Here is a 12,829-nt window from a genome sequence, read left to right on the forward strand (position 1 = left end):
CATGAATCAGCCATGGGTATACATGTGTCCCCCAACCCGAACTCTCCCCCTCCTCCTCCCTCCCCATTCCCATCCCTCTGGGTTGTTCCCGTGCACCAGCTTTGAGTGCCTTGTTTCACGCATGGAACCTGGACTGGTCATCTGTTTCACATATGGTAATATACATGTTTCAATGCTATTCTCTCAAATCATCCCACCCTCGTCTTCTCCCATAGAGTCAAAAAGTCTTTTCTTTATATCTGTACCTCTTTTGCTGTCTCACATATAGGGTCATTGTTACCATCTTTCTAAATTCCATATATATGCATTAAGAAACTGTATCGGTGTTTTTCTGACTTACTTCACTCTGTATAATAGGCTCCAGTTTCATCCACCTCATTAGAACTTATTCAAATGTATTCTTTCTAATAGCTGAGTAACATTCCATTGTGTTTATGTACCACAACTTTCTTATCCATTTGTCTACCGATGAACATCTATGTTGCTTCCATGTCCTGCTGCTGCTAAGTCACTTCAGTCGTGTCCGACTCTGTGTGACCGCATACACAGCAGCCCACTAGGCTCCTCTGTCCCTGGGATTCTCCAGGCAAGAACACTGGAGTGGGTTGCCATTTCCTTCTCCAATGCATGGAAGTGAGAAGTGAAAGTAAAGTCACTCAGTTGTGTCCGACTCTTAGCGACCCCATGGACTGCAGCTACCAGGCTCCTCCGTCCATGGGATTCTCCAGGCAAGAGTACTGGAGTGGGGTGCCATTGCCCTCTCCATGTCCTATTTGTATGGAAATACAAAAAACCTCAAGTAGCCAAAGCAATCTTGAGAAAGAAGAATGGAACTGGAGGAATCAACCTGCCTGACTTCAGGCTATACTACAAAGCTACAGTCATCAAGACAGCATGGTACTGGCACAAAGACGGAAATACAGATGAATGGAACAAAATGGAAAGCCCAGAGATGGATTCACACACCTAAGGACACCTTATATTTGACAAAGGAGGCAAAAATATACAATGGAGAAAAGACAATCTCTTCAACAAGTGGTGCTGGGAAAACTGGTCAACCACCTGTAAAAGAATGAAACTAGAACACTTTCTAGCACCATACACAAAAATAAACTCAAAATGGATTAAAGATCTAAATGTAAGACCAGAAACTATAAAACTCCTAGAAGAAAACATAGGCAAAACACTCCCTGACATGAATCACAGCAGGATCCTCTATGACCCACTTCCCAGAGTAATGGAAATACAAGCAAAAATAAACAAATGGGACCTAATTAAACTTAAAAGCTTTTGCACAATGAAGGAAACTATAAGCAAGGTGAAAAGACAGCCTTCAGAATGGGAGAAAATAACAGCAAATGAAGCAACTGACAAAGAATTAATCTCAAAAATATACAAGCAGCTCATGCAGCTCAATATCAGAAAAATAAGTGATCCAATCAAAAAATGGGCCAAAGAACTAAACAGACATTTCTCCAAAGAAGACATACAAATGGCTAACAAACATATGAAAAGATGCTCAACATTACTCATTATCAGAGAAATGCAAATCAAAACCACTATGAGGTACCATCTCATACTGGTCAGAATGGCTGCGATCCAAAAGTCTACAAACAATAAATGCTGGAGAGGGCGTGGAGAAAAGGGAACCCTCTTACACTGTTGGTGGGAATGCAAACTAGTACAGCCTCTATGCAGAACAGTGTGGAGATTCCTTAAAAACCTGGAAATAGACCTGCCATATGACCCAGAAACCCCACTGCTGGGCATACACACTGAGGAAACCAGAAGGGAAAGAGACACGTGTACCCCAATGGTTCATCGCAGCACTGTTTATAATAGCCATCATCTTTTTTACACATATGGTTTAAAATATTTATACTACTGACAAAATACATTAAAAACTTTAAAGATAGAAAGCATAGAAGAGAAAATAATCATCCATAATCCTACCCACATATAACAAATGTTAATATATTGGTGTTAACTGTTTTTCTGTGTATTTTACATAGTTGAGTTTGTGCATATAGTATGTTATCATCCCCATGTCACTAATATTTCTTTGTTAACATTTCTTTTAATGGCTATATGACATTCTACCATATGCATATGTCTAATTTATTTAATGGTTATTTTCAGCATTCACTATAAAATAATGCAGTGATTAATATCTTTGCAGCCTATAGTAGCATAATAAATTACTTTTAAGTTAAAATACAGAATGTATGTATTATCTATTGATTTAAAAAAAAATCACCTGAAAAATGTAATTGGTCTATGACAGTAAAATATACTACAACATTTTTCTTTGCCACCATTTTCACTTTAAATCATATATACACTTTCTAAAATACTAGTGTCAACTCATCTCTGATTCTGAGGAAGAACTCTTCTTCTCTACCATTCTCCTAGTCCAGTCTGTTATAAAGACATGATCATTTAATTTCACACTATAGATAGAATTTTAAGAATGAGAATATGCCCAGAGGTTGCCAAACAACTTAAATAATGTTGATATTTATAAGTATTTTTTAATGTTCCTGCAGGGTAGGGTACTAATCATCTTAATTTCAGAAGCATAAAGGAGTTCCTGAGAAATGAATGGTATTCTTATGAAGCAGACTGTATTAATTCAAAAGTCTACTGCTGTCTTCTAAATTCTCTATTATTTATGGTCTATTTAAGATCATGAATGGTTAACAAACTGTTTACCTATATAACTAGTGGTCAACTATTTTCTGTCTATATTTGAAGAACCTCTGCTAAATTCACACCATAATCATTACTGAACATGAAAATTAATTTAACCAAAGGTTTAAATTACTGATATGTGGCACTCTATTCAAAAGCTTTTTTTTTTTTTTTAATCTACAAACAATGAAATAAACTAATCCAGATAATGGAAGTCTAGGGGAACTAAGAGAAGGGAAATGAATCCAAAGTTGAAAATGGACAAAAAAGTTCAGCAACACACATACCACAAATTCTTCATCCACTTTATTCAATGTTAATTCTGCATCATCTTCTGCAACAGTTTCTTCTTCTAATTCTTCCACTGGGTATGCTGGTCTAAAATAATAAAGCTTTACATGAGATGAGGGAGAAGGCAGTGGCACCCCACTCCAGTACTCTAGCCTGGAAAATCCCATGGACGGAGGAGCATGGAGGGCTGCAGTCCATGGGGTCGCTAAGAGTCGGACACGACTGAGCGACTTCACTTTCACTTTTCACTTTCCTGCTTTGGAGAAGGAAATGGCAACCCACTCCAGTGTTCTTGCCTGGAGAATCCCAGGGATGGGGGAGCCTGGTGGGCTGCCGTCTATGGGGTCGCATAGAGTCGGACACTACTGAAGTGACTTAGCAGCAGCAGCACATGAGATGAGAGGGAAAAACAAAACATTTCAGCAGGGCAAAAAGGTACAATGTGAGTATTAAGGATCCTCCACACTCTACGCCAGTTCTGGTTCTTTTTCACCTGCCCCTCTTCCCATAATCAGTTAAATGTTTCATGTATCCTTCCTGAAACTCTCTATGTAAAGAAGCAAAAATGTTTATTTCTAAACTTGAAGATTTAAGTAGTAATACATGAATGGGATGGTACCATGCATACTATTAGCCAACCTACTTTCTTCACTTACTAACATACCATATTTAAGTACATATACAGTTGACCCCTTGGAGAAGGCAATGGCATCCCACTCCAGCACTCTTGCCTGGAAAATCCCATGGATGGAGGAGCCTGGTGGGCCGCAGTCCATGGGGTCACTAAGAGTCGGACACGACTGGGCGACTTCACTTTCACTTTTCACTTTCATGCATTGGAGAAGGAAATGGCAACCCATTCCATTGTTCTTGCCTGGAGAATCCCAGGGACGGGGGAGCCTCATGGGCTGCCGTCTCTGGGGTCGCACAGAGTCAGACACGACTGAAGCGACTTAGCAGCAGCACAGTTGACCCTTGAACAACATAGGTTTGAACTGTGTGGGTCTATTTAACACAGAGATTTTTTTTTTAATCTATAGTAAATACTAACTATTACATGATTCTTGGTAGGTTAAATCTACAGATGTGGAACTCTGGATACAGAGGAACAGCTTATAAGGAAGCCCTACCCACTCCAGGATTCTTCAAAAATCCAAAGGACAGAGAAGACTGGTGGGCTACAGTCCATGGGGTCACAAAGACACGACTGAGTGCCTGAGTATAAGCACAAGCACACTAAGTTACATGTGGATTTTCCACATCCTTAACCCCTGCACTGTTAAAAGGTCAATTGTGCATCTCTCTCTCTCCCTCCTCATCCTTTTCTCTTGCCCTCATGCTAGCTCTCTCTCTTAACATACCTGCACTGTTTTCAATTGAACAGCAGTACCACAGCAATATAACTAGCAACTTATGGATGAACATTAAGATTATTTTTCATTTCCTTACTAGTTCAGTTCAGTCGCTTAGTCATGTCCGACTCTTTGAGACCCCATGAATCACAGCACGCCAGGCCTTCCTGTCCATCACCAACTCCCGGAGTTCACCCAGACTCACGTCCATCGAGTCAGTGATGCCATCCAGCCATCTCATCCTCTGTCGTCCCCTTCTCCTCCCGCCCCCAATCCCTCCCAGCATCAGAGACTTTTCCAATGAGTCAACTCTTCACATGAGGTGGCCAAAGTACTGGAGTTTCAGCTTTAGCATCATTCCTTCCAAAGAAATCCCAGGGCTGATCTCCTTCAAAATGGACTGGTTGGATCTCCTTGCAGTCCAAGGGACTCTCAAGAGTCTTCTCCAACACCACAGTTCAAAAGCATCAATTCTTCGGCGCTCAGCCTTCTTTACAGTCCAACTCTCACATCCATACATGACCACAGGAAAAACCATAGCCTTGACTAGACGAACCTTTGTTGGCAAAGTAATATCTCTGCTTTTGAATATGCTATCTAGGTTCATCCTTATATATCAGGTATAAAGGCTGGGCCAACAACTATGTATATTTTGTTGTTTTGTTCAATATTACTAAAAACAACTTCCAAAATGTCACCCTAATTTACACTCCTAACAGCAGTGATGCCTTTTCCATACATTTGCCAATATGGTAAATAAGTTTCAATTTTTGTCAATCATCTAAGGGAAAAAAATCCCACTCTTATTTTACTTGCATTTCTTTCACATGAGAGTGGTTGAATGCCTTTTCATGTTTTAACTGGTTATGTGTTTTTCAGTGAAATGCCTATCAATGCCCTCTGCTTTTGTGTATATTAAGAAAATTAATACTTTGCCTAATCCTGTTAGGCACTTCCCTTGTAGCTCAGTCGGTAAAGAATCTGCCTGCAGTGCAGAAGACCCGGGTTCGATCCCTGGGTTCGGAAGGTCCCCTGGAGAAGAAAATGGCAACCCACTCCAGTATCCTTGCCTGGAAAATCTCATGGACAGAGGAGCCTGGTGGGCTGCAGTCATTGGGTTGCAAAGAGTCGGGCACGACTGAGCGACTAGCACTTACCCTGTTAAGATATTTTTCTTAGCTTATTACCTAAATATTAGCTATTTAGGACTATTATAATTATTATTACATAGACTTTGCAACGTTTTCTTGCATGAATCCTGCTTTTCACATCATATATCTAACATCCCTTCATGGATCACAGTCTTGCTGTGACAAAGGGGCTTGCATAACTCAAAGAAGCTATGAATCATGCTGTGCAGGGCCACCCAAGATGGACAGGTCATAATGGAGAGTTCTGAGAAGATGTGGTCCACTGGAGGAGGAAATGACAAACCACTCTAGTATTCTTGCCTTGAGACCCCATGAACAGTGTGAAAAGGCCAAAAGATAGGACACTGAAAGATGAAGCCCCCAGGTGAGAAGGTATCCATTATGCTACTGGAGAAGAAAGGAGGGCAATTACTATTAGCTCCAAAAAGAGGGAAGTGGCTGGGCCAAAGCAAAAACGATGTTAATTGTGGATATGTCTGGTGGTAAAAGTAAAGACTGATGCTGTAAAGAACAATATTGATAGGAACCTGGAATGTTAGTGTCATGATCATGGTAAATTGGACATGGTCAACTTACCATCTTGTGTGGTCAAATAGGAGACAGCAAGATTGAACATCTACATCTCAGGAATCAGTAGACTAAAATGGACAGGAATAGGTGACTTTAATACAGAGGATCACTATATCTACCACTGTGGGCAATAATTCTTTAGAAGAAACAGAGTAGCCCTTACAGTCAACAAGAGTTCAAAATGCAACACTTAGGTACAAACTCAAAAACAACAGAATGTTACAGATTTGTTTTCAAGGCAAGTCATTCAACATTACAGTAATCCAAGTCTATGCCCTAACCACTGATGCTGAAGAAGTTGACCTGCTCCATGAAGACCTACAACACCTTCTGGAACACCAAAAAAGATATCTTATTCATCACAGGGGATTGGAATGCAAAGTAGGAAGTCAAGACATACCTAGAATAACAGGCAAGTATGGCCTTGGAGTTCAAAATGAAGCAGAACAAAGGCTAACAGAGCTTTGTCAAGAAAGTATGCTGGTCATAGCAAACACCCTTTTCCAACAATATAAGAGATGACTCTGGCTGTTCTTTGTAGCCAAAGATGGAGGAGCTCTATACAGTCAGCAAAAACAAGACTTGGAGCTGACTGTGGCTCAGATCATGAGCTCCTTACTGCAAAAGTCAGACTTAAATAGAAGAAAGTAGGGAAAACCACTAGGCCGTTCAGGTATGACCTAAATCAAATCCCTTATGTTTGTACAGCAGAGGTGATAAATAGATTCAAGGGATTAGATCTGATATACAGAGTGCCTGAAGAACTATGGATGGAAATTTGTGACACTGTGCAGGAGGCAGTAACCAAAACCACCCCAAAGAAAAAGAAAAGAAAGAAAGCAAAGTGGTTGAGGAGGCTTTACAAATAGCTGAGGAAAGGAGAGAAGTGAAAGCAAGGAAGAAAGGGAAAGATATACCCAAGAAAGTATATTTTTGAATGCAGAGTTCCAGAGAATATCAGGGAGAAATAAGAAGTCCTTCTTAAGTGAACAATGAAAAGAATGAGGGGAAAACTATACAATGGGTAAGACTAGAGATCTCTTCAAGAAAACTGGAGATATCAAGAAAACAAATCATACAAGGATGGAGCAATACAGGACAGAAAAGGTAAGGACCTAACAAAAGCAGAAGATACTAAGAAGAGATGGTAAAAATACACAGAAGAACTATACAAAAAAGGTCTTAATGATCCAGGTAACCATGGATGGTGTGGTCACTCACCCAGAGCCACAAATCCTGAGTGTGAAGTCAAGTGAATCTTAGAAAGTGTTACTATTAACAAAGCTGGTGGAGGTGACAGAATGCCTGTTAGCTACTTAAAATCCTAAAACATGATGCTGTTAAAGTGCTGCACTCCACACATCAACAAATTTGGAAAACTCAGCAATGGGCACAGGACAGGAAAAGGTCAGTTTTCATTCCACTACTCATTTTACATGTACATGATCAAACTACCATACAACTGCACTCATTTCACATGCTAGAAAGATAATGCTCAAAATATTTCAACCTAGGCTTTAGCAATATGTGATTCAAAAACTTACAGACTAATCTGCTAGATTTCAAAGAGGCAGAGGAACGAGAGATCAAATTGCCAACATTTGCTGGATAGTGGAGAATGGAGAAAGCAAAGGAGTTCCAGAAAAATATCTGTGTCTGATTATTTAACTTATATGCAGAGTTTGGTTCAGTTCAGTCACTCAGTCGTGTCTGACTCCTTGCAACCCCATGGACTGCAGCAAGCCAAGCTTCCCCATCCATCACCAACTTCTGGAGCTTGCTCAAACTCATGTCCACCGAATCAGTGATGTCACTCAACCATCTCAACCTCTGTTGGCCTCTTCTTCTCCTGCCTTCAATCTTTCCCAGCATCAGGGTCTTTCTAGTGACTAAGTTCTTCACATCTGGTGGCCTAAGTATCGGAGCTTCGGCTTCAGCATCAGTTCTCCCAATGAATATTCAGGACTGATTTCCTTTAGGATTGACTGGTTGGATCTCCTTGCAGTCCAAGGGACTCTCAAGAGTCTTCTCCAACACCACAGTTCAAAAGCATCAATTCTTAGGCACTCAGCTTTCTTTATATTCCAACCCTCACATCCATATTTGCCTACTGGAAAAACCATAGCTTTCACTATGATGGAGAAGGCGATGGCACCCCACTCCAGTACTCTTGCCTGGAAAATCCCATGGACAGAGAAGCCTGGTGGGCTGCAGTCCATGGGGTCACTAAGAGTCAGACACGACTGAGCAACTGCACTTTCACTTTTCACTTTCATGCACTGGAGAAAGAAATGGCAACCCACTCCAGTGTTCTTGCCTGGGGAATCCCAGGGACGGGGGAGCCTAGAGGGCTGCCCTCTATGGGGTTGCACAGAGCTGGAGACAACTGAAGCGACTTAGCAGCAGCAGCAGACGGACCTTTGTCGGCAAAGTAATATCTCTGCTTTTTAATATGCTGACTAGGTTGGTCATAGCTTTTCTTCCAAGGAGCAAGTGTCTTTCAATTGCATGGATGCAGTCACCATCTGCAGTGATTTTGGAGCCCCCAAAAATAAAGTCTCTCACTGTTTCCATTGCTTCCCTGTCTATCTGCCATGAAGTGACAGGACTGGAGGCCATGATGTTAGTTTCCTGAATGCTGAGTTTTTAGCCAACTTTTTCACTTTCCTCTTTCACTTTCATCAGGAGGTTCTTTAGTTCTTTTTCACTTTCTGCCATAAGGGTGGTGTCATCTGCATATCTGAGGTGATTGATATTTCTCTCAGCAATCTTGATTCCAGCTTGTGCTTCATCCAGCCCAGCATTTCGCATGATGTACTCTGCATGTAAGTTAAATAAGCAGGGTGACAATATACAGCCTTGACGTACTTCTTTCCCAATTTGTAACCAGTCTGTTGTTCCATGTCCAGTTCTCTACTGTTGGAAAACAGAAACAAAATCCTATGCAGACCAGGACCCAGGGGAAAGGAGTAGTAACCCCATGGAGACTGAAATAGACCTATCTGCTAGTGTTGGAGTGTCTTCTTTGGAGGCGTATGTCAGCAGGGGCTCACTGTGGGGATAGGGGGACTGGCAGCAGCAGTCATGGGAAGTGCCCCTTGGGTGAGTCTTCTTGGAGATCTCCATTAACCCTAAAATAGAGCCTACAGACCCCAGGCCTGGGTTGCCTCAGGCCAAATAACTAACAGAGAGGGAATGCAGCCCTACCCATCAGCAGACAATCAGATCAAAGTTCTACTGAGCTGGGCCCTGTCTACCAGAGCAAGACCCAATTTTTCCCACTGCCAGTCCCTCCCATCAGGAAGCTCACACAAGCCTCTTAGCCTCACCCACCAGAGAGCAAGCAGAAGAAGCAAGAAGAACTACAATCCTGCATCTACCAGGATGAAAACCACACAACAGAAAGTTAATCAAAATGGAAAGGCAGAGGGTTATGTCCCAGATGAAGGGACAAGATAAAACCCCAGAAAAACAACTAAATGAAGCAGAGATATGCAACTTTCCAGAAAATGAATTCAAAGTAATGATAGAGAAGATGATCTAGGAAGATCTCAGAAAAGAAGGAAGATGCAAGAAATGTTTATCAAAGCCCTAGAAGAACTAAAGAACAAATGAACAGAGATGAACAAGACACTAGCAAGAATCAACAGCAGAATAACTGAGGCAGAAGAATGGATAAGTGACCTGCTAGAAAGATTGGTGGAAATTACTGCCATAAAACAGAATATAGAAAAAAGAATGAAAAGAAATGAAGACAGCCTAAGAGACTTCTGGGACAACATTAAATGCACCAAAGGGTCCCATAAGGAGAAGAGAGAGAGAGAGAAAGGACTCAAGAAAATATTTGAGGAGATAATAGCTGAAAACTTCCCTAACATGGGAAAGGAAACAGTCAAACAAGTCCAGGAAGCAAGCACAGAAAGTCTCAGGCACAATAAACCCAAGGAGGAATACACCAAGACACACAGTAATCAAAAAGACAAAAAATTAAAGACAAAGATAAAATATTAAAAGCAACAAGGGAAAAGCAACAAATTACTTATAAGAAAACTCCCATAAGTTTATCAGCTGGTTTCTAAACAGAAACTCTACAAGACAGAAAGGAGTGGCATATTTTTTTTTTTTTTTTTTTGGCATATATCTTTAAAGTGCTAAAACAGAAGAGAACCTAAAACCAAGAATACTCTACCCACCAAGATTCTCATTCAGATTTGATGGAGAAATCAAAAGCTTTACAGACAAGCAAAAGTGAAGAGAATTCAGCACCATCAAACCAGCTTTATTTACAACAACTGCTAAAGGAACTTCTCTAGAAAGGAAACAGAAGAGAAAGAAAAGATTTATAAAAAATAAACCCAAAACAATTAAGAAAATAGTAACAGGATCATACAGATCAGTAATTGTCTTAAATGTAAATGGGTTAAATACCAAAATATATAGACTGGCTGGTGGATGAAAACATGGACATGTATGCACTTCCACTTACCTCATCAGTCTACTTAACTCTCTAGATTGTATGTAATTATTATATATTGTTAGGTTAATCATGTTTCCATTATGGCTTGCAATTATCTTTTATTTTTTGTCTGGCTATTGATTATGAAAACTGATAAAAGTCATCTACTATTGTGATTATGATTATTTAACTATTATCCCTTTTAATACCACTGCATCATGATTGGTCAACAGAAAATAACAGAATTCTAAATCACTAAAACTATCATTTAATAGGAAAACCCATAATCACTTTTAAAATCCAGATGCACATTAGAATTATCTTGGAATTTTTTGAAAAAATAGAAATGCCCAGCTATTGTTTTTTCTCCAAAGTTCCAGATGTGATTCTAATGAGTAGTCATATTTAAAAACAACTGGACTATATAATGATCTTAAAAAAAAGAAATACATGCAATTGGAGCTGAAGTCTGAGTAAAGCAGCCTAGTGGTCCTCCCACACCTGCTGATGTGATTGCTCAGGGGAAGGATAATACTGTAGTGATGATCCCCAGACAAGAAAAATGTGCCATTTAAACCACTGTTAATCTCATGAATAAGTTATTCTTGGAAGCTTGACTGTACTGTGGGTTGTCATTCACGCCTCAACCTTCAAGGATATGCCTTGATTAAAAAAAATATGAAGAAAGCTATAGGATAATCTTCAGCTGGAGAAACCTGAGCTGGACCTGAACTCGGATAACTTCGCTTGTTCAGCAAACAAGGCCTGTCCTTTTTTAACTTTGCCTTTCTATGGACAAAATTGATCTGTCTGCTAGATCACATCCCATTGGTAAAGATATAGCTTAAGCCTTGAACACAAAGATTATATGCCAATGTCATGTGTTACTTTAATAGTTGCACCTTCTTACTGATAGATTGTGACAAGGCTAATGATAGACTGTGATGTGGAACAACTTCTTGCATATGGGGAACCCTGCATATTGGAGAACTTCATCAACTATTGTGAATGGACTGTTTCCCCTAAAACCTACAGTATGTTTTTTGAAATCACTCCTCAATTAGTATTATAACTGATGATGTAAACATTAGCTTAATGTATCACTTAGGAATCCCTTTCTCTGGATGCTTAATATACGTTGATCTTTTATATTGGAAGAGGACCACCTATTATTTCCCCCCCATACCATGAAAATTCAGGTATTATTGACTTCAATGTTATTTCCTACTTTGTCTGTTCCTAATATTAGCTTTTCCTTAGAACCCCTACATAAGATTTTGCAAGGAACCAAAGTATTAAAAGATTTCATATGCTGTGCTTAGTCGCTCCGTAGTGTCTCACTCTATGCGACCCCATGGAATATAGCCCACCAGGCTCCTCTGTCCATGGGGATTCTCCAGGCTGCCATGCCCTCCTCCAGGGGATCTTTGCAACCCAGGGATTGAACCCAGGTCTCCTGCATTGCAGGCGGATTCTTTCCCATCTGAGCATAGGAAAACACAATTGTATCTTGATAGAATATTTTACTGGTTTACTACTCTTTTTACTATTATCATAGCTGATAAGTTAATGGATATAGGAGTTAATGTACAAAAACATACCTCTCATTCCTGGTGGGACTTTTCCTTTACTACATTCCCTATCACTCAGAAATGGTTTTTATCCATTGTTTAGCTCTTTGCTTGTTTTTTGTTTCTTTTGACTGTTTGGAATTGTTATTTGACCTACAGAATTAACAAGACTGTTCATGTTATTTTGCCTTATTCCTATGCTCTTAAGTATAAACAATCCTGAGGCTATTATGGAAATTAAAATGGAGGAAGCTTTGGTTCAGGCTTCAGAAGCATGAGAGAGGTCTCTGACCTTGCTTCTGATGTGCCTGACCACAGCCTATATTCCATGGTTGTCTGCAAGCACAACTAGTCAGGCAGCACTTTAAATAAAAAAGGGAGTGGGCCTGGAATTCTTGAGCTCCTGCAGGCCTGGCCAACTGTGCCCAGGGTTTAATGGAATCCTATGACTCGTAAGGATAAACAGCATTGTAAAAGTGTTAACATAAAACCAGAGCTTCATTTTTGCACACAAACTGATGATAATATTAGTTTGTACCTTGGGATTATAAGCAAAAGCCCCTGAAACTGAAATTTGAAGTCTCATTTGTGGCGTGGACATACTTTTCCCAAGCGGGACTCTAGACTGCTATTATTTGGAACTTCCCACCATGCTGCTTAAGTTCTGGATGTTGGTTGGCCTAATTTGGTGATGTATGTGCTATTATGCTTCTTTATTGTTTCTATTTCTCTATCCTTTTAATGATT

The 12,829-nt window shown here is 40.1% G+C and overlaps 1 protein-coding gene across 1 annotated transcript in view; it reads right to left on the reverse strand.

The window, feature by feature from the left end:
- IFT57 (intraflagellar transport 57) overlaps positions 1–12,829 on the reverse strand; it is a 72,738-nt gene that overhangs the window by 53,710 nt on the left and 6,199 nt on the right. The window contains exon 4 of the mRNA XM_025283524.3: positions 2,979–3,069. Within this exon, the coding sequence (XP_025139309.3) occupies positions 2,979–3,069 (91 nt within the window). The remainder of the gene's footprint in view (positions 1–2,978; positions 3,070–12,829) is intronic.

This window comes from Bubalus bubalis, chromosome 1, assembly GCF_019923935.1.
Source record: "Bubalus bubalis isolate 160015118507 breed Murrah chromosome 1, NDDB_SH_1, whole genome shotgun sequence".
NCBI classification, from domain to species: Eukaryota; Metazoa; Chordata; class Mammalia; order Artiodactyla; family Bovidae; genus Bubalus; species Bubalus bubalis.